Genomic DNA, 21,648 nt, shown 5'->3' with positions numbered 1-21,648 from the left:
TTTATTCCCATCGGCTATCAATTTTGACAGTATGTCCGCATAGCACCTCCTCCCCCCTAAAACACTTGTTCATAAATTACATTTAACGGGTTAACTGAAACGATCGTTTAAGAAGAGAAGGAGACGTAGTCCGTAGTCTTAACGTGGTAATCTGTCCCATTGCTGTTAAAGTGGTAGAGCATTTGAACACAATTAAGGGGCAGCGAAGTGCTTGTGTAAACTGCTCAAGTTGAAAACCTCGTCCTCAGGGTGTCGAATCTTTCCTCCTCGTGAGCGATGGGACGGGAAGATGAGAGACCCTGGGAACAAAATTGCGCTAGTTGAGGGCAAATTGACAATTAAGGGAGACTCAACCCAACCCCTGAAGAAATTTGAAAAACTATTCTTTCCCTGAGCGGGATTTAAGTCCCACTAAATTTTCCTTTTATTAACTACCCTTGTCCACCTGTGAATCCCATGTTGATCGCGCAGGCCAAGTTTGAGGAGACCAGCGACTGCACACATTAAATTATTTATTACGTCCATTTAGAAATCTTTGCAATCTGATTGGCTCTCAGCAGTGCGATTTATTCCCAAATGGCACCATTTCCTCAGTTAATGAGAATGAAACACTAAAACAAAACAACCAATTAGATTTCAAGGCTTGTTTAAGGTAACCAATCAAATTGCAGGAAAATGAAAGACATATAGAACCATTGTGTGACGAATTTTCCAACTTTGGTTCCCAACTGGATCAATAAAATATTGGTACTGACTAAAATCCTGTATTTTAGCAATTTAATAATCATTGTGTGATTTCTAAATGGATGTAATAAAGTGGTAATTGAACTTCGTGTCGTGCAAGTTTGGTTTGAAATCATACTTGTTATTTCAAAATCGAACGAGCGCGCAGCGAGAGACCAAATTCACGACACGAAGTTCAATTACCATTAGTAATCAGCCATTGAACCTGAGAATGGTTGTCCTGAAAGCGCGGTGATCATCACACTCAAAAAGAGATCCAGGAAACATGAAAGGAAGTAGGACTTTTTCAAATTTCTTCAAGGGTTGCCCATGAGTCCCCTCCCCCCCCCCCCCCCCCCCTATCATTCTCTCTCTCATCTTTTCTCATTAAGAGCATGAAATTTAGATATTAAATGAAAAAAATATATTCATGGGACATCATCTGGAAGATAAACTCGGTTGACAACGCAATTAGAAACGGACATGGGTATGGAGATCCCTTCCTTTATTAGCATTCGGCGGCGTTCTTTGAAGAACGAGTCAGAGAAGATACAATAGCTGTTTTTGTTACCTAACAGCATGCAAGAAAGTTATTCAGCAGTTAATTAAGCTAAAGGTTCAATTAATGTTCATGCCTATTGTTTTGTTTTTGGCAATTACTTAAGTTTTTCCCTTGTGCGTTCAACTTTAATTTTCGTTTGCTGGATAAAGATACTTTTACAAGGAAATGTGTCTTCCTATGAATTCGAAGTTAAAATTTGTCGTATATGTCCTTTACCGACCTTTTATATTTTTCTCACCAGCGTAAATTAAACTGGATTTCAACCCGCTTCTGTTCAATAAATAGTAAACCACATCATGATATCTATAATTCAACTGTTTTGACATATCTATGATTCAACTGTCTTAACTATATAAGCATTTGTATTAAATAATATTAACAACATTAAAATTGAACCCACCCCATCACAACACTCTCTAATTAAATTCATTTGATGACGTTCGCGAAAAAAGGAAGAAAAAGATAATCGGAGGCTATCCTATATAAACAAAAATGAGGGATATATCGGCTATACTTTAGCGAGCAACCACCCATTTTTTGCTCAAGGAGTGCCTTTTTTCTTCTTTCACCTCTCCAAATGTCCATTTTCTACCCGAGCGGTGCAACTTTTGGCAAGATAAAAGAAAAGAGGTATCTTCAATCCCTGCAAACAATAGTGTACGTCCGCCTTTGTTTCATTTTGTGATTGCCCTGCAGTGCCATGGGCTTCTCGAGTCAACGCCTTTGTTCATGATATTCAACGGCCGTTAGCGCGGACCGGGGGTTTTCGCGAATGTTGTAGAAATGAGATATATGTGCTGCAGAATGAAAGCCCGCAGGAAATAAACAGACAAACTTAAATACAAAATCACAAACGCTGTAAGCATAAGGAGGCAATGGTTAGATAAGAACGTTTAAAGTGCCGGAAGCCTGACTCATTACACATGCAATTGGAAAAAAGCAGATCTCCTGCTATTGTTAAATGGTATTGTCGACCGCAGTTGGATTCACAATAAGCCTGGATTTTTTCTTATTATGCTTCTGTTCAACAGCTTCTTATTTTGTTTCCTTACTTGGTTATGTCACCGCGCACCCGTGGCTCAGTTGGTTGAGCACCGGGCTGTCACGAGGGAGGTCGTCAGTTCAACTCCGGCCACTGAACACTCAGGGTCTTTAAATAACTGAGGAGAAAGTGCTGCCGATAAACCGTAGGTCCCGTCTCACAACGCTTCATTGTTCGTAATCCTGAGGGACGTAAAAGGACCCACACATTTGTCCCTAAGAGTAGGGCACGTAGTTCCCGGTGTTGTGGTCAGTCTTTGTAATTGGCGCAAGCTTTTGTGGCGCTCTGTCAGCTTGACTGGCAAAGTTAATGAATTAAATAATCTCTGTCAGTTTCGCTAAGAAAACGTTCTCCTCTCCACTGGGCCAATGCACTAGCAGCTTTTCATAAATTCGTTCTATTATAGTTTCATTGACCTTTACGGGGAAAAAACCAACTCAGGATTAACCAGTTCTCAGAGGGATATCTCTTTCAAGCCAGGTCTTTTTTAAAACAACTGCACATGTAACTATACTGACAGAAGTTGTTTTGTTAACTGCAGTGATCTCAATCAGAGGGAACGATCGGCTGCAGCTTGTTGTTAAAATTTTCTTCTTCGGCTCGTCTTGTTGGCTCCTTTTAGATGTTGCTCGTTCCCCGGAGCTAGCAGGCAAGAAATAAGCTAACCTCAAGCTGGTTTAGTCTTCCTTTTTTGGTAAACGCAAATTCAAGCGGACTTGTACAGTTAACGCGATGTCCCATGACCTCAATTATGATTTCAATATCTGATAGCCTGTTCCAGGCTCCCAGATAGTCGGGAAAAACGACTGCGTGGGAAAAGCGAGTGGGGGCTTGGGTCGAGGCGAGGCGGGGGAGATCTGACTACTATGTAATCTCTTCATTATCACTATTATTACATCGTAGATAGTCTTGCTCTTTGGCCATTTCAGCTTGATAAGAAATAACTTGACTTGTCGAGTGAATGAATGAATGAATGTTGTAGCAATGACCCGAAACGTCAAGTTAACTTTCAGTGAATATGCGATATAGTATCTTTGTAACCGCCGTCTGAGTGTTAAATTTTCTTATCACTATTACATAACATTATGGTGATTAGAAGAACGGGCGAGTTTTTTAAATATCATCTCAATTTACTTTGAAAAAGGGGTATTGTTGGTAGCATCGTTGAGCTATGGCCAGATATTACATAATTAGGCTAATTAGTCACGTTAGCTGATTAACTAACTGTAAAAGGGGTCCTGAAAGTGCAGTCTTCATCTAGTAATCTATGTAATACTTTCCTTGACAATGGTTTCATTTGCGATGATTTGTTTTCGATTATGACTCAGGAGCGTTAATTGGTAATCGAAGTTTAAAAGGCCTTAGTTTTCAATCGTTTGCAATCAAAAAGACGATTTTGCCGATACCTTGGCCTTATTTATCAGTGTTGCGCGTAACAGAAATCTGCATGTGAATACATCTTTTGAGAACAGCGGTTTTGTGCACGAATGTTATCGGCTTTCAAACATATTTTCTTTAGAGAATTAAGACGTTAATGTCGCCTTTGTACCTTCACAACAGTCTTCAGCTAAGTATTCCTGCTACCGGGCCATTAAAATTAAACAATGGTACGCTATCAAGCAATAAAGTAAAATTGCGATTACAATTCTTCGGTCGGTAATGCGTTTCACGGCGAAAATTAACCGCTTTTAACTTAAATGCAGGTTTAAAAAAAAAAAGGAGGAATCAGTTCTTTTGCATTGTTGTTGTTGTGATCATATATAAAAACTACGATTGAGGGATGAACATCATTGCGACTTTAAAGCGGCGTCGAGATGGAGGCTGGCAAGATTACATTTCCCTTGAACATTATTGACACGACTTTTTATCGGTCAAAATCGCCTTTCTGATTGCAAGCGATTGAAAACTAAGGCCTTCTAAAGATAAGTTGCAAAACTTTGTTTGTCATTATCTTTTCCAAGTCATCGAATTGCCAACTGAGATATAATCATATCATTTGAAGAGAGAGGTGAGTTATTTTTTGTGTTGTTGAATTTGTATTCGATTTCTTGCTTTATGGAAAGAAATTTTGTTGAAGTATCTCCATGAATGGTAAAAATTGCAATAAATCGATTCAAAGACATATTATGGTGTGAATGAAAAAATCGTATGTCTGTGTCATCCGCAAGAGACTAGTCTTTCAGGTTTTTTTGCTGTGTTGTTTTTTTGTGACGGAGACTTTTGCTAGCTATCGAGTTGTTGCCCTGTGAAAAGAATTATTTTAAAATATCTGTTACAAGAACTGGTGACCAATAGATTCGAAGAAAAAACTACTCAAAAACGAACTGAAATTCCCCTCCCTTTGCCTCCTCACTCAGTATAAAAATTGCTTGAATTACATTGAGAGAAGTTTCTGTGTGCCAAAAGACATAGTTTTCGCTTTGGCGAGACACATTATGATGTTGTGTCTCCTAGAAACCAATGGATTATACGGAGTTATATAATTTAATTTGTAAACCCTCAACACTTATTTACTTCATTGTAATTATACTAAATTCCTTGTCAAGGCCCTCTGCCTGTGTATGGAAAATCACTTAATTACTTTTTTATTTACAATTTCATTTTTAGGTTTCACTACCCTGCGAGCAGTTGGTTTCTCCTACGCTTCCCGAGAGAGAAACCACTGCGAGCAACCGTTTGATTTTCCATTGCATCGAGCATGTGCGAAGTACGTCACACCCCACGTCTCTTCGTCTCATTTCGCGGGAAATCACTACACATCAAGCTCGCCCAAACGCAGCAGTTAGGTAGCTGAACGCACGCGCAAGTGCCAAAACAAGATTATTAACTTGTTTTACTGGTCCAAATTTAATTTATTCGTCCTTGGCGCTGGACGGCGGCTCACTCAGAGAAACTAAAGGTTGCTCGCAGTGGTTTCTCTCTCGGGAAGCGTAGGAGAAACCAACTGCATGCTCGCAGGGTAAGGTTTCAACTACTCATGTCAATTATTTTTAAATCATGTATAACTACTTTTTTAGAAAATTAAAATCTGTTATGATATCTGCACATGACAAGCTTTCGTTGAAGACTAAAGTCGAAGAAATGAAATATCCTACGATACTTTAATTAATGATATTAAGGTATGTTACAGTTTAATTTGTCCTGGCTTCCGTTTTGGCTCTCTTCCCCACGTCCAAACAACTTCACAACTAAATTTTTGACCTGTTATAGCAAAAAACCGGTATCCACTACATTGTATGACTTAAAAGATCTTGGTCGTCTTTTTTATTTCTTCAACCATCACAAAGTATAGCTATGCAGTGCACGTCGTGATTTCAATATTTTTTTCTCGTTTGAAAAAAAAAAAAATTTTTAAATTGTCTATCTTCTTCTTCAGTGATTTCCTTGTCTGGAACAAGCGAATCCAAGCTCTGACGAAGGGCTAACGCTCGAAACGTCAGCTTTTAGAATCTCTGTACGGTGGCCAATTTACATTATCAACTCCGTTGATAAAACCAAATAATTGTACCGTAGTCAATTTATTGACAAATATTGTATTGTTTGCTGTGCCCCCGCAATCTTACTGAACGTACGACTGATTGCAAATGATCCATATGAAAGGAGGATCTTTCTTGTCATTTGTAGGCAGTAGTTATAAATAATTTTGAAGTTCATATCCGTGCCGTTATTATTTTTTTATGCACATTACATAGTTACGTAATCCAGAAGGACCCACAAAGCGGTATGATACTCTACTCACTAACTAATAAGGCGATTTTACAAAGGCACAAGACTAGAGCACAGAGCCCACTTCCTGTTAAAATTATCTCGATATTACCTGTTTTAACGCATACAAACTTTTCTGTTTCAAACTTTAAAAGCAGCTAAGGTAGAGTGTATGATCTGATTTGTTCAGCATTCCCATATACCGGTATATAATTTGGCTGTAAGTAACAAATAATTTAGTAAGGAACATTTTGAATATAATACTGATTCCAAGCCTGCGCCCTTAGAATACATAAGACTCAGTCTATGAAGAAAGCAACTTTCTTGCGAGTGGCGCTCAGGGCCGTATTTACCGACTTCTACCTGAGCCACACCTCGGAGAGTACAGCTACAAGAACATTGTTAGTTTCCTAGGCAGACCTCGAATCGGTTAGTAGAGTACACTCTTTTTTTATTAAGAACCTTTTTTATAAGAATGTTCAGGCTGAGATTATTTGTTTTTGGTTTTTGTGAGTAGTGATAAAGAAAAGCAAAATGAGTGCAAAACTGCATTTACTCAAGTACCTAGGGACGTTTCTCTTATTAAACATGTGATTTTCATTGATTGTCATTTACACAGAAGAACAACTCAGTTTGCAGTCGACTTTTATAGTATACCACACAACTCATTTTAAGAACAATTTCTGAAAGCACCGGACGTGACAAGGCTCCTTGCGAGCTACCTGGGGATCCGGGGGGCATGCCCCCCCTTCCCCCCCCCCCCCCCCACCCCGTTCAGTTTCCCATGCAAGGCTGGAGTTCACTCAAATTATCTTTAAAAAGTAAGTTTAAAGAATTATAATAATGAAAACTAAAACAAACCCCTTAAATATTGACATCAAAGTACCGGACATGGAATGCCGGCCTGCGGCCTCAAGCGAAAACCCTAGCACATGTCAAGAACACATTCGGGCTCAAATCGCAAGAAATAAAATAAAACAAAATGAGGACGTTCAGTCTCAGCTCCAACATTAGATGTTCTTATAGGAAAAGGAATGTACCTCAGCGAGTTCAGCTAAAAGAACATTGAACTTAGTAGTTTCCTAAACTGGTGTGTAATGTAAGCAGATGAGACTGAGTTGACAAATTGATGTGTATCACGATTATAAAAATTATGTAAATGAAATGTCTTTTCGCAGATAAATTGACGTCAAACATCCCAAATATAGCAACAACAATACTTCTTTAGAAATGATCGAAACATATAATTCGTAAAGAGCCTTGATATGAATTGATTTACTGACGGCACGTTCATTACTGACGTATACCCGGGCGGCTTTGTATTGAGTTAAGCTATATATTCTGACTCATGCTTCAAAATCGCGTATTTTTTCAGTAAACCTTTCAGTCGCCTGTAAATCGCATTTTCATAACTGTTCTGTGGTGTTCCCTAACGAATCATCGTAATGCAGTCTTGATCATTATTTTATCAACGAAAATGTAGAGTTATTTAATTTAAAGAATTACGGATAAGAAATTTATCTCCGATGTCATCTAACTTCAAAACTGCAACCTTTTCGGTCCTTTTCGGGTCTTTAAAAACTCATTAAACTTTCTAGTGGGCTTTTCAATATACTTCCAGTAGTTATTCTCATGTAGATTCATCCTACCATGATAAAAGATAACGAAGCGGTGACGGGTTCATCTTATAACGTCCACATAATTGTTTTTAAAATAACGCAGAGGTCGTTTGTATTCTCGATTGTTCAAAAAAGAGGGTTTTAAAGTCAGCATGCGTAATTTAAAGCATAAAACGTGACCCAACATTCAATATTTTAGTTTGTGACACGCAACAAACTCCGTGAAATAGGAGATCAAAACGGCGGGAGGCATTAAATGGTCGATAAAACTTCCGAGATAGCTACGGGTTTAATGGTAAACACTACATTAGATAATTGAGAATTAATTCAATCCACAAAGGGTCTTTTTTGCCTGAAGCCGAAACGACAAAATTATTTCGTTGAACGGCACGCGTGAGTGCCATTTCCTTTCGGTGATGAAGTAAGCAAACGTCTTTGCTTTTTTTGCGTAATTGATGCAAACTGTCAAACCTTCTGCAGTTTTCTTGGATAGATCATAAATCGCTTAATTTTCATAACAGTTTGCGGTAAGTACATATATTACGGTAGATCATTAGACCCGACATTTTAACCTTATTCAAGTTATAACATTATTTTTCGCAGGGAGAATCGTATCTGACAAGAGAAAAAAGGTGGAACCTCGTCGATTACGATGAAACATCTTTAATGATCTGAAATAAAACCTCAGAGCCGCTTTATCGAGTTGATGTCGAGGCGTTCTAAAAAGAAGACGGTCAAGACTGAGCAACGCACACTGAGAATTCGTTTTCACTGAAACCAAAAAACCTTCGACCAGAAATGACCTCGCACTCGCTTGAAACTACTTTCACCTCAATTTTTATGATAACTGTTTCTGTTTTGGCAGTCGTTGGCAATTTCTTGGTTATCCTTGCGATTTTGTGGAACAGACGCCTTCGTACAGTTTGTAATTTTCTTTTTCTTAACCTAGCTGTTGCCGATTTGCTTCAAGGAGCCATTGCAATGCCGCTTCGTCTTGCAGATCAGCTCAATCAAACAGACAGCAACAGACCACTGATTCCATGTCTCGTGGTTATACCACTCACAGTTTTCCTTTTTGGTGCATCAAACTTTAACCTGACTCTAATAAGTCTTGATCGATATCTGGCGCTAAGTCGACCTTTTCTCTACCCCACCCTGGTTGTGCCCTGGAGAGTGGCTCTTACCATCGCAGCCTCTTGGCTGTTGATTTTTGTTATTGCTTTTCTGCCAATAATGGGTTGGGGAGCTTCTGACATGGCAAATGTTACTGACATCTGCTTGTACTCCACAACGCTCAGCAGAGAATACTTGTTTATGTTATTTTCTGTTGTCAATTTAGCCGTCATCGTTGTCCTGGCATTCACCAATTACTATATCCTCAAAACTGCGAGAATACAGATTCGTCGAATACATGTCGAAAAAAGTCATGGGTCGCAGACAGAAGTGCCTTCTCCAATCTACAAGGATACTACAAGTGCAACAAGTCAAGCTATGACAGTTCATTCCATTCAAGATAGTAACAGTGCAAACAACCCCCGAGTTCGTGAGCCTAGACCTGGCGGAGGAAAAGAGCGAAGGGCAACGAAGATCGTATTAATCGTAGTAGGAATCTTCGTGTTTTTGACAACACCAATCACTGTGATTGACATTATCAGCTTGTTAGGTTGTCCGACCTGCACTCCTCTCACAGTGGTCAAAATAACGGTATTTATGGCCTACGCTAACGGCTGTGTAAACGTGTTTATATACGCGGGCTTTAACACAGAAATGAGAAACACTTGGGTGGCCATTTACCGAAGAGTAAGAGAATCAGTATCAAGCCGTTTTAGAGGTTAGAAACGATGTTAAAGATATTTGGTTATACTTGGTTATACTTGGGAAAGCGAGATGTTTTGTAGGTTATTCGCATAAAGAGACGGTATTGGGGGGTCTGAAACACTCTCAAACGGAACTCCTTGAGAAGAAGACATTTTCACAGTGACACAGCGCCCTCCCAGAGGGAATCGTCATATAAAAATGGAAGAGCAACGACCTTCAAAAATTTGAATTTTAACCTTTTAAGGAAACTGAGGTTGGCGACCCGGTTGTTTTAAACAGGGGAGCTGAAGGAACTACAACGATTGGTTTGATAAATGCCGGGCTATATATATAAAGTTTTGTCACAAATCGCCTATTTATTCCGACCCTATGGGAACTGAATACTATAACTTCAGGGCTTTAAATAAGGTATGACCTAAATTCCATATGTGAGACTGTAAGATATCACCTTCATCTTTTTTTTGTTATACAGCCTTCTTTAGGAGCCAGAATGTTTCTTAATCTCATTCGGTCCAGAAGATGATGGAGCCTATGGCAACTAAAAAGCATGTTTTGAAGAAAATTCAAAGCTAATCACGCAAGAGTTTTGTCATAAAAAGGAAATCATTTTAATCTAGAAATTCCCAACATATACGTGTCTATCCGTAATTCCCTGTGGGCGAAATCTTTTAGATGTTCCGCATTATGTGCGCTTTCTGTCCTACCGTTTTAGTAGTAGAAAATGATTCAGAGAACTTGAACTTTGTCCACGCGGTTTTTCGCTTCATTTCATTAACCCGGGTTAAGTAACCTATGTCGTCCACTTCATTACAACAGTGTTAAAATATAGCAAGAACGCAGCATTTTGACAATTTCGGTCCTAGCAGAAACGCGGGACGGTTGTCTCCTGAACCCGTCCCACAGTGGTAGAGCATCCGAAGTAGTAATCGGAAAAGGTCGTAAGTTCGACTCCTGCAAAGGAGCACTCGGAATTTTCCCGAGTATGGCCGACTCAACAGCAAAAAATAAAATTAAAAGATCTCTTCAGTGGTAGAGCATCCGAAGAAGTAATCGGAAAAGGTCGTAAGTTCGACTCCTGCAAAGGCACACTCGGATTTTTCCGCCAAAAAAAATTCATCTCTCCATTATTTCATTGACGGGGGAAACGGGGCTTAACATTTGTCACCCTCTTCATTACAAAAACTGGAATCTCTTCTTATAGATCTGACAGATCTCACAGAGTTGAGACCTCGAACTTGCTAGTTATGAAGCCACGAAACTATGAAGCCACGTCATAGCTCAGTTGGTTAGAGCGTCGCACCGGAATCGCGAGGTCACGGGTTCAAACCCCGTTGAAGTCCTGAAATTTTCAGGCTTCTCGACGCAATTGTAAAAATTGCGTTCATAACTGCGAAGATCATGGCTTCACTTGATTATATACGTATAATTTCCATGTATTAAACTACATGTCATTTTACGCCTTGTCATTGCAATATGGATGCAAGTGCAGCATCTTAGTGTTAATTTAAAGTTTACTTGACATTCCTTGGAAAAATATTTAGGAAGTTGTTTACAGACATCCGTCTGTGAGACGTCTTGGTCCATTTGCCTTTTTGTCTTCAATTTGGCCTGTTAAATACACCGGTTTAGCACATATTTGCATACATTTCTAGATCTCAGATTGACTTACAGTGATAAATATTTTATATCGAGATTACACCTGCAGGGATATGTTGCTTTGCATTTTATCTTTCCACTAAACATTTTCGATCGAATTCGGTGATTTTGACGAAATCTGATTGAATCTGGATGCATTGAACTTCTGTGATGTGTGGTACATGAAGATTGTCGCAAGGCACAGCCAATTATCTGTTTGTATATCTATTCTGAATGTTATCTTTTATGCCTTCCATTAATTGGAAAGAGTTATCTAAAAAGGTTATTTATTCTGATTGTCTAGTTGGCCAATTTATCGCAAACCGACAATCTGGCTTATTTCTGAGGTTTTGCGTATACAATCTCTTGATAGATTAGTGTGGTATTGCAACGAATGGTAACAAGTAAAAGTTTGTTTTAATTTGGTTGCAAAGGTGCATAAATTAAAACCAGTTCATATTCCTTAGTTTTCGTAAGATTAAGCTTTGTCAACGAACAATTTAAATAATCGTCCTTCGATCAGGACATGTGAAGAACTTGGTCATAGCCACTGAAAACCTTGAGTCTTTGATGACGCAGTTTTACCTTCACAACTTGTGATTTTCCAGAATTCAAGCTTGGTTTCCATGGGAACGAGTCCAACAACCTCACCTCTACCGCTCGAGGAAGCAAAGCATTTAGTTTACGTGTTTTGTGACGGCGTCGACTCAACTCGATTCAATCATAGGCACAAGGAAAGCTCTTCAAGATCATATTGCGCACGCTGTAGACACGTTCACAAAGGTTCTCTTTACAGTGAGGGATTTGAGAAATACTTTACGATGAAACTCAGATTTCAAGATCGGTCGTCTGAACAAAGCCCGGGGTCTAATTTGACGTGTGCAAAAGGAAAACGTAAAGATGATCGATGGCGAACTGATGGAAATAATTGGAAAAGTCTTACTGTAGAAGGATTTAAAATGTATAGAGTAAATGACACAAAAGATCGCGGTTTAAGAGAGAAACAAGAAGTTCTACATAACTCCAGTTATCAGAAACGCGAGAAACCGAATACGAAGCTTACCTCAGCACGATCTGGCTGCACTGTTTGTGACAAACCAAGAAAGAGCTCGCGGCAAAGTCAAACAATCAGCTTTGGCAACAAAATGATAAAGATAGTTTTGCCTTCAATAGACTCTAAATCGCCCTCTTCAGTGTAATAACTGAATAGTATCTCTTTGTATTTTTTAGGGACGCAGGCATATAGAAAAAATTAAAGAAAGAAACACCAAAACGCTACCTAGTGTTCAATTGTCTGTAAAGAATCATACCTTATTTTCCCAACTTAAAATTGTTCAACTGAATAAGAATGTATCGGTCAAAATGAGGGTAACCATTTTGTGATTGATAACCAACAATCCCTTTGTTTAAACGTTGGACTGAACACAGGCCACCAAATCCTGAAATTGCTATCCAACGGATAAGTCTATCTAAACCAATTATTACGTTATTCTTTTTAAATAAGGATATATCATTAGTTTCGAACAACGGAGCTAGGCCTTTCAAGGACTGAGCACTAGTACCAGCCGAAGGGAATAGCACTCTGATTGGATGAGGCCCTCGTTTCGATGTGGGTGATGTATAGCATCGGAAGTCGATAACCAAGAAGAGTTGATCTCTTTCATTTGGCCTTGACCTATCAATTTACGGTATTATTTAACAATTCTTCGCCGAAGGAGAAGTGATTATCGGTGAATATTCACCGATAATCATTGAGCCTGAGGCGAATAATTGTTTTAGTATAAATAAACAGGTGATTATTTCAAAAAAGAGAAAAAAAAAAAAACATTTCAACGCGAAATCATCTTCACTTACAGTGGCAAAACGACTACTGGCAGCCATTTTGTCCGTCGAGGTGATTATCGACTGATAATCCGAGAAAGCGAGCCTATGAGAGCCCGCGATTTTGTATAATCACCTGTGTATTTATACTAACTAAATTTAATATAATTTTGAGCGGTGAATATAAGAATTTGGTGTTACATTCACCACGCTACCCGGTGAATATAACACTTTCGACGCGCGGCTGTTAAGTCAAGCAAGCACTTTTCGTGCTTTTTTATCGTGTTTTAGCACGTTGTTTTGCATTTTCTTGATATTCACCTCTGAAATTTTTACTAAAACAATTATTCGCCTTAGGCTCAGTGAATATTGGGGAATATAAAAAAAATTTACCTCGACTACGTCTCGGTAATATTCACCAATATTCACTTCGCCTTCGGAGAATAATTGTTGAATATAATACATGTCCTGCCAACTAATGAGCAATCATATTGGGTTTAATGACCGCCATACTCCTGATTGATCCACAACCGAGAAGCCACACGAGGCCGGAATTGTTCAACTTGGTGCTAAATGCAAAATCATGGCTCGGGCACTGAACGCAATGCCGCTTCGTCTTTTCCCGTAATAATCATATCAAAAAAGAAACGACAGTTTTCACTTACAATACATGTTTCAACATACTCATGTCATCTTCAGTTGCAAATGAGCTTTTTTAACGGTTCTACCCTTGAATTTATATTAAGGTACGTTACAAAATTACGTGTCAGAACTTGCGTGCAATTTGAATATGAAGTATGAAATGCACAGGAAACAAAAATAGCGCACATAGCAATAAAATAAAAGACAAAATAACAGCGTAATTAAAAGGAAAGATTCAAATCTTAATGCGTCAACTGCTGATTAAGAATGGGATTTTCCCACTTAATGTGCAATGCCTCTTTGATCTTAATTTGGAATTTTGAGGCGGCAGAATCTAGGATCGTGAAACATTCTGTATTACAAGAGTCATGACAGGCCCTAGATAACTGCAGGTGTCTGTAAACATGCGAAGACTTGTCCGACAAGAGATGCTCACGAGCACGTGTACAAAGGTGGCGAGTGGTGCTCATAAGCGGCATCTCTTGTCGGACAAGTCTTCGCATGTTTACAGACACCTGCAGTTATCTAGGGCCTGTCATGACTCTTGTAATACAGAATGTTTCACGATCTTAGATTCTGCCGCCTCAAAATTCCAAATTAAGATCAAAGAGGCATTGCACATTAAGTGGGAAAATCCCATTCTTAATCAGCAGTTGAGGCATTAAGATTTGAATCTTTCTTTTTAATTACGCTGTTCTTTTGTCTTTTATTTTATTGCTATGTGCGCTATTTTTGTTTCCTGTGCATTTCATACTTCATATTCAAATTGCACGCAAGTTCTGACACGTAATTTTGTAACGTACCTTAATATAAATTCAAGTGTACAACCGTTAAAAAAGCTCATTTGCAACTGAAGATGACATGAGTATGTTGAAACATGTCTTGTAAATTGAAAACTGTCGTTTCTTTTTTGAGAGTTATATTTACTCTTCTATCTTTACGTCCGTTTGGAAATAACCATATACATGAAAAAAATTACACGATTCCGATTGGCTAAGAGCAGTGCAGTTTGGGTGTAACACCAGTGCAAAAAAGTGTAATTCTCAGTTTTCACATGACGTCATGACCGCCATGTTGGTGCCCTAAACAAAGAACAGGCGGCCATGTTGGTGCCCCGACCAAATCCTCCGGGAATTTAACTCTATTATTATGCAAACGCTTCCTTTTGTTTTCGTTGAAAAACATGGCTGTTGATCACGTGAGTGAAAACCAGCAATACCGTTGCAAATTACACATCGAAATTCTGGATTATGATTGGCAAGTTTTCTTTTGTGATTGCCTAATAAACATTAGGGTTTGCCCAGACCCAATAAAATCTCTTGTTTTCAAATCAAGCGCGCGCCCTGGATTGCGCAATTTATCATGATGGCGCAATTTTTCCCTGATTCTCGATTTTCAAAGACTACAAATTGCACTTGCCCTACGGGCTCGTGCAATTTTGGTCTTCTTTGAAAAAATTACAAGTGCTTATTTATTCCAAATAATTGCAATCGAAATCATGTGATTACCTACACAAATCTAGCGGTAGTCGTTCTAAAAATAGACTTTATAATACTGGGCATTGGTGGCTAATTTGGGGGAGCACCGGGCAACTATCGGCGGGAGGTCGTGAGTTCTACTCCGGCCGGAGGACCATCAAACAGGGTCTTTATAAGGCTGGTTTTCACTAGCAACGGAGTCGGAGTCGGAGTCGTAAGAGCGCTTTTGACCTAGTGAAAATCAAAGATCAGAGTCGTAAGCGGAGTCATAAGCTCGACGGAATCAGAGTCAGAAGAATCAGAACGTTCCCATTTTCTTCCGACTCCGTTCATGACTCCGTCGCTTATGATCCAGTGAAAACTAGATTGTCGGAGTCGGAAGCAGAAGCGGAAGAACCAACCAATCACAATGCTTGGAATCGAGCATTGTGATTGGTTTATTATTCAGCTTCTTTTTCCGACTCCGACAATGCAGTTTTCACTGGATCATAAGCGACGGAGTCATAAGCGGAATCGGTGTTCTGCTTCCGACTCCGACAATTTGATTTCACTAAATCGTATCGCTCTGCGCTTCTAATTACGACTCTGACTCCGTCGCTAGTGAAAACAAGCCTTTAAATAACTGAGGAGAAAGTGCTCCCTTCGTAATTACATCTGCAAATGGTTAGACTATAAGGACAATAAACCGTAGGCCCCGTCTCACAACCCTTCAATGTTCATAATCCTGTGGAACGTGGAAGAACCCACACACTATTCGAAAAGAGTAGGGCATGGAGTCCCGGTGTTGTGGTTCTCTGTGGTACAACATGGTTGGTGGGGTAAATGCTCGGAGATACTAGCTACATCAAGCTATTCTAAAATCCGTGGGTAAATAAAGATATGATGATGATAAGGCACGTTCCATCGCGAGTAGAGACTTTTTGGTTTTGAACTTCTGATAGCGCTTTCAACCAAAGCAATTTTCTTGAGAACGGCTTTGATCCTGCAAAGAGAGAACTTTCTCATTTTTCATCCTTTTGGGCCACAACCTTAAACGAAGGCTAACGATGCCCCTTTCCCTTGCCCCACCCTACATAATAAGGAGTTTAAGAAACAGCAACGGCTGGGGAAACGAAAACGCGACGTGCTGAAAGTGCGTCACGCCTTTTAGCACGTATTTTTGCGACACTTTGAGTAACAACGTAGTGAAATCACCAAATGTGAGGTTTTGACGACAGTGTGAGCCAACAAAATGTAAAACGGCTTTCCGCATTCTTTATTTTTATTCTGAAATCGCGCGCTCGTACTCAGTTTATATTTAGGACACTTCCGAAATACAAAATCTCGACATACTCACGATACGGGGCAAAGTTATACTTTAAGGTGAAACTTACGTCGGCTCGCCGTCGTAAAATTAACGACGATCGGGAAACAGTGGGACGCTGCTTTCCAGGGCTCGGTTGTTCAAAAGCCGATAAACGCTAATCCCAGATTAAATTTTAACCAAATGCTGTTCAAGCCTGATATTCGGCAAAACGTTACAGTATAAGGAAGTCAATCTTTTCAGTAAAAAACAAAAATAAGCAAAAGAAACTTTCATGCACCAAAACGTTGAAAATATGAAACAAAAGTTTACGCTAATCTTGTATTAAGTTAATCGACTTTCGAACAACCAGGTCCAGAAAAGCAATAAATTTCCCTCCTCTTTTCTCTTTATTCAGTACTGGATAGTTCGGTTAGTGTCTATATTTTGATCAGAGTGAAATCACAGTATGACAATCAAGGTTTCAGAAAAAAACTACAATTTTAAGTTACAGTGGCCCCGTTGTGGCCGGGGGAGGAGAAGCCACACTGATAAGATTTACTTTATGAAAGAAAGGAGATTTTTGAGACTGTACAGTATGGACATAATAAATAATATATATGAAATTGTCTCAAAAATGTTTTCAAGTATGGCAGCGCAGGATTTTTTTTTTTTTTCATATTTTTGAAGTCACTATTACAGTAAAAGCCACTTTCAAAATTATCGCAAACACATCTCTAGGATTGTGCTAATAAAAACAGAAACTGATTCTGTATTTTCATTCTTGTTGACTATATTTCTGCTGTACGTATGTAGTCTGCTTAATAACTTGAGAAATGTTTACATTTACACTGCAAGTTGAGGAAGAAAAGTGTCAACGAAAACGAAAAACAGGCAAAAGAGAAAAGTTTACTCTTTTAAGAAAACCAAACACTGATAAACGAGTTCTATTTAGATTAGGAACAATTTCCATTTTAGATGCCAACTTCTCCTTTCACTTAGCCAGAAACACGTTAATTGGGGAAAAAGGAAGTCTTGAGTTTCTTTGGACTTTTAAGTCAGACAAAGTGTAAAATTTCAACTCAAACTGATTATAAAAGGTACGTATGTAGCGTTTTGTTTAACCTATGACAAAAAAGTGACGACTACATGGATGAAATGATTTTATGGACGAGATTTGAAGCAATTTCACGAGAAATCAGGACTGTCATTATATAAATAAACTCAGCAAACATTCGAAACGGAAAATTAGGTCCGGTATACGACCGAGAACTCGGCGTAAAAATTGTTATTTGATCTATATGTTACTAATGCTACATGTGCTGACAAGAGGTTCTTGTCAGCATAACTTAACATTCGCGAAAACTTCAAAGGTGTTTGTGACTTGGTTAACTTTCAACCTGCAAGAAGATATTTCCTGCAATGTTGTGGCGTTTGCTTTGGTTAGAAGGTTTTTGTACATCGGTAAAAACTTTTAATGAAAAGATTTAACAACAGGAAGCAAATTAACAGCTGCTCAGCGATGCTTAGTTTAAGCTAAATCTTGGTGACCAATTTGACTAAGATGAAATGCAAAACTATAACAAATCATTAAAATACATGTTAGGTTAAACCGTTAAATTAGAAAGACAGCATGAAATATCTTTTCGCTCAGCCCTTTAAAATTGCATCAGGTTTTTTAAAACTCGAGAAACCCGCTTGGTTCCCAAAAGTGCGATCGAAAATCGGGGCAGAATGTAATTGAAGAACTCGTATCTCTTGTTTAACTTTTGTTTGTTCAGTGAGAATATTGGAAAAAGTGCAACATTATTACAGTAAAGCCCCACTATTGTCTATGAATCAATCATGCCTCGTGTCTAACCAATGGCGAATCAATTTATCAGTGAATTATTTACTTTGTGTTTTTGGTCTCAAACTGGTGTTGGATCAGGCCAAGCGTTTATTTCTTTTAAAGCTGTAAAATACCTGTCAATTGCGCTTGTGAAATGATCGCATTGTAACTTACTTGAGTATGGTTGAAGCAAAAAGACATTACGGTCTTTAACTGAACCAATTCCTCGATTCTCCGTTTGACAGAATTTGTCAAACGAAATCAATCGCAGAAGCTTTGGAGGAAATTGCACGCTTTTAAAATGTTAATTCAGCGGATCCGGCAATATCCCATGTTTGATTTGCAAAAGTTTAAAATAAGGGTGCTTTTCAAACAGTTATTAACAAGCCTCGCAGGTGGAAATCCGTCGTATTGTTAAAAAGCCACTGCTGTGTATGGTGGTGTTTGTTTTTTCAGATTCGAACCACTCGGGAACAGCAGGTAGTAAATCTTGATATCAGAAGTTAATTCATCTTTGGTGAGTAGATATCTGTCTTATTCCCCCCACTGAGATTCTCTGCGCGAGCCGCAATTGGGGCGAAAGTATACTTCGTCTTCTCTACGCTAAAAGAAAAACAGTCGAATCAGGAATCTTTCTGGAACGATATTAATCGCTGCGTATTCCGCCGGACCGATCTTAATACAGTTTAGGGATGATGTTTTAAAATGAAAGTAAATCTGATTTAATTTCCTTGCTGGAATAAAAAAAAAAGCTCAACCAGGGCTCTTGAATGAAATCAAAGTGCATTAAGTAACAAACCCTTCGTGCGTGAATATGTCGATGTGGATTGAAGGGCCTTTGATATTATCCTTTAGCGAAAAATTGCGCTGAATTGAAAATTCATTAAACTGGCATGAGTGATGAGCTTAAACTTCAGGCAGGCAGTTATTTTTTTCAGTGGGTTCGTTATTTTTTCCTGAGCGTTTCATTTCCATGCCAGTTAATTCATGGTAAAGTGTAAAAACAATGAGCCACTGCACGGCATATTTTTCCAAATAGTCCTGAGTACGATTCATTTAAATGAGATGAAAGAAGTGTTATTTCGTTCCTCATTTTGTAAGCAGTCTTCAAAGTTAGCGGATTATGCCCCGTCCATTTTACTGATTAGTTAATAGGACATCCTACAAAATTGCCCGCTCTAAATGAGGTCTTTGTAATATTGAAATCAAACTTTTATTACAATTTCCTTTTTTTTACTGATTCCCCTGATTCCAGCATCTAATACCAGTTCTAACATTTATAATAATTTGTCGTCGACAGTGTGGAATAGAGCGAGTTCCAATCGAGTGTCGTAAAAATAACCTCGGCCAATCAAAAAGGACGGAGACAATGCGGTAAACCAATCAAAGCTAGAAGTAATTACACGTAGCCGACACAAAGCGCGGGAAAATGTGCACGCGTGAGCTTAACGCGCGAGCCACGTTTGGTTTTGGTTTCACTTCTGATTGGTTGAAAAAGTGGCGCGAGAACTTTGAACCAATCACTGAGTGAAGTAATTGTAAACCAAAGAAATTCGCTTATTAATTTCGACACTCAATTGAAAACCGCTCTATCAAGCTATAATTATATTTACTATAAAAACAAACTCTCTAGCCTCTTTCATTGGTTATTTTATGACGTAGCACCTATTCCGCGAACCTCAAATCTCTGTTTTCTCTCTCTCTTTTCCTACTCTCTTTACTGAAGCTGGCTCACTTCATTCTGCCTGAAAGGAAAACTACCATCGTTTAACATGTACTTGTTTCACTGGTCAGAAATCGAAAACGTTCAGCGGTATTCCGGAGTATTTGCCATATCCTCCATTCCCGCGTCATTGACCTTTGGACCCTACCAAGGACCGCTGAACATCCTCTTGAAAACAACGGATCATAAACATTTAGAGTATGTGTTGGAGGTGAGGTGTTAGTTAGTACTAGTAGCTAGATCGTATGGAATCAACACATGTGGCCCGGATTCGATTACCAGACTCGGCGTCATATGTGAGTTGAGTTTGTTGGTTCTCCACTCTGCACCGAGAGGTTTTTCTCCAGGTACTCCGGTTTTCCCCTCTCCTCAAAAACCAACATTTTATTTGATTTGAGTTAATTGTGAATTTCAGTTTATATTGTCCCCAATTAATGCTCCAGCGCTAGAACGACTACACAATTAAAATAAAGTTCCTTTGTCTTGAGAGTTAGCCGACCTAGTAATGGAAACGGGCCCACACAAGGATAGGAAAAGCTCTGTCCGAGATGTACTTTGTACTTGTAGATCGTATAACCTATTTGGCTTTTCGAATTTTCGCTGAATGTGCTGCTCTGCCCCCATGCGCGTGCGTTGTTCCATGGGGGATCCTTGGCTGGATCGGCATGCGGTTGCGCTGGATTCCAGTCCCGCTCTGCTGTCATTCATCTTCCACCAAAAATCGCCGCTTCCAACAAAAATATAAGAGTTCGAAAAAGTTCAGACAAAACTCAAAGTTGGCTTAAGTGTCGGTTGCGACTGAAATAACACATTGATGCAGCTAAAGTGCAAACGATTTTAAACAATCTCTGCTGGAATAGTATGAAATGGTTAAATGGAAATCTGAAATGGTAAAATGCGAAACGTCTAGCTATCATCTACAATATAATATAAAGAAAAATCGAATGATGCAGTCAAAGGGGAAAGAGGCTTGCTCTCATTATTCAAACAACACAATATAAATGTGAAATAGTACAGCCTAGCATCAACTTGTCAGTTTTACCCTACTCAAAGACGAACATCGACAAATTGGAAATGGCTCAGCGTAGGGCTGCTCACATCGCCCTGAACAGATATCATAATACATCTAGTGTTAGTGGTGATGTTACAGTAACTTGGATGGGTGTCACTTCAGGAGAGAAGGATGGTGCTGCAGTTGTGTGTGTTTTACAAGATTCAAAAGATTGTGGTGGACCTGGGCACACAAGAACCTTTGCTAACAACGACTAGATCCTCCAGACACCTTGTAGTAGCTATAAAGTCCCGTTTTTCGTACTACATACCATCAAGTGTTTTTTCCCCGAGAACGATTCGCAGTTGGAATAAACTACCAGATTCTGCTGTGCTGGCCCCAAGTCCAGAAACCTTCAAGAGCCGGTTGTGGGTCTACCTTCGTGACAGATGCTGACCAAATGTTCTATAATTATTAACTCTCGATTTCGTGCATTGACTTTGTTTGATTTCAGTTTACGCTTGCACATTCATTTCATGTTAACACCTGCACTTCTTATTTCTTATACTGCAAGCTCACAAGAATCTTCTTATGAGAAGGAGGTGGGCTGCTCTGTAAGAAGAAGAAGAAGAATGGCGTAGCGATGTGTGAAATAGCTCAGCTTTTTATCCAAGAAATACCTTTATCGATTTCGATTCTGTATTTTGAGCATTTGCCCTGCGCATGTACAAATTCCTTAGATCACTAATGTTTTTAACTAAGGCTTGCTATTCCCT

The 21,648-nt window shown here is 39.0% G+C and overlaps 2 protein-coding genes across 3 annotated transcripts in view; both read left to right on the top strand.

Moving 5' to 3' along the window:
- The first annotated feature begins 8,068 nt into the window (after positions 1-8,068).
- Positions 8,069-12,360, top strand: LOC137994421 (probable G-protein coupled receptor No18). 2 transcript variants are annotated; one of them, XR_011122129.1, is made up of 3 exons: positions 8,069-8,178; positions 8,255-11,303; positions 11,713-12,360. XR_011122129.1 is itself a non-coding variant. In XM_068839991.1 (2 exons), the coding sequence occupies exon 2, from the start codon at positions 8,450-8,452 to the stop codon at positions 9,485-9,487; it is 1,038 nt and encodes a 345-aa protein (XP_068696092.1). In that variant the 5' UTR covers positions 8,069-8,178; positions 8,255-8,449; the 3' UTR covers positions 9,488-12,360. The 2 variants fall into 2 exon arrangements, 1 of the variants encoding a protein (XP_068696092.1); XM_068839991.1 differs by having other exon boundaries at positions 8,255-12,360.
- A 4,989-nt stretch (positions 12,361-17,349) lies between these two features.
- LOC137994420 (PR domain zinc finger protein 13-like) overlaps positions 17,350-21,648 on the top strand; it is a 19,389-nt gene continuing 15,090 nt past the window's right edge. Inside the window, exons 1-3 of the mRNA XM_068839990.1 lie at positions 17,350-17,427; positions 18,615-18,675; positions 19,885-20,092. Coding sequence (XP_068696091.1) covers positions 19,931-20,092 — 162 coding nt within the window. The 5' untranslated portion in view covers positions 17,350-17,427; positions 18,615-18,675; positions 19,885-19,930. The remainder of the gene's footprint in view (positions 17,428-18,614; positions 18,676-19,884; positions 20,093-21,648) is intronic.

This window comes from Montipora foliosa, chromosome 3, assembly GCF_036669935.1.
Source record: "Montipora foliosa isolate CH-2021 chromosome 3, ASM3666993v2, whole genome shotgun sequence".
Lineage (NCBI taxonomy): Eukaryota > Metazoa > Cnidaria > Anthozoa > Scleractinia > Acroporidae > Montipora > Montipora foliosa.
The sequence above is the reverse complement of the archived record's forward strand: the minus strand, read 5'-3'. Positions and strand labels throughout refer to the sequence as shown.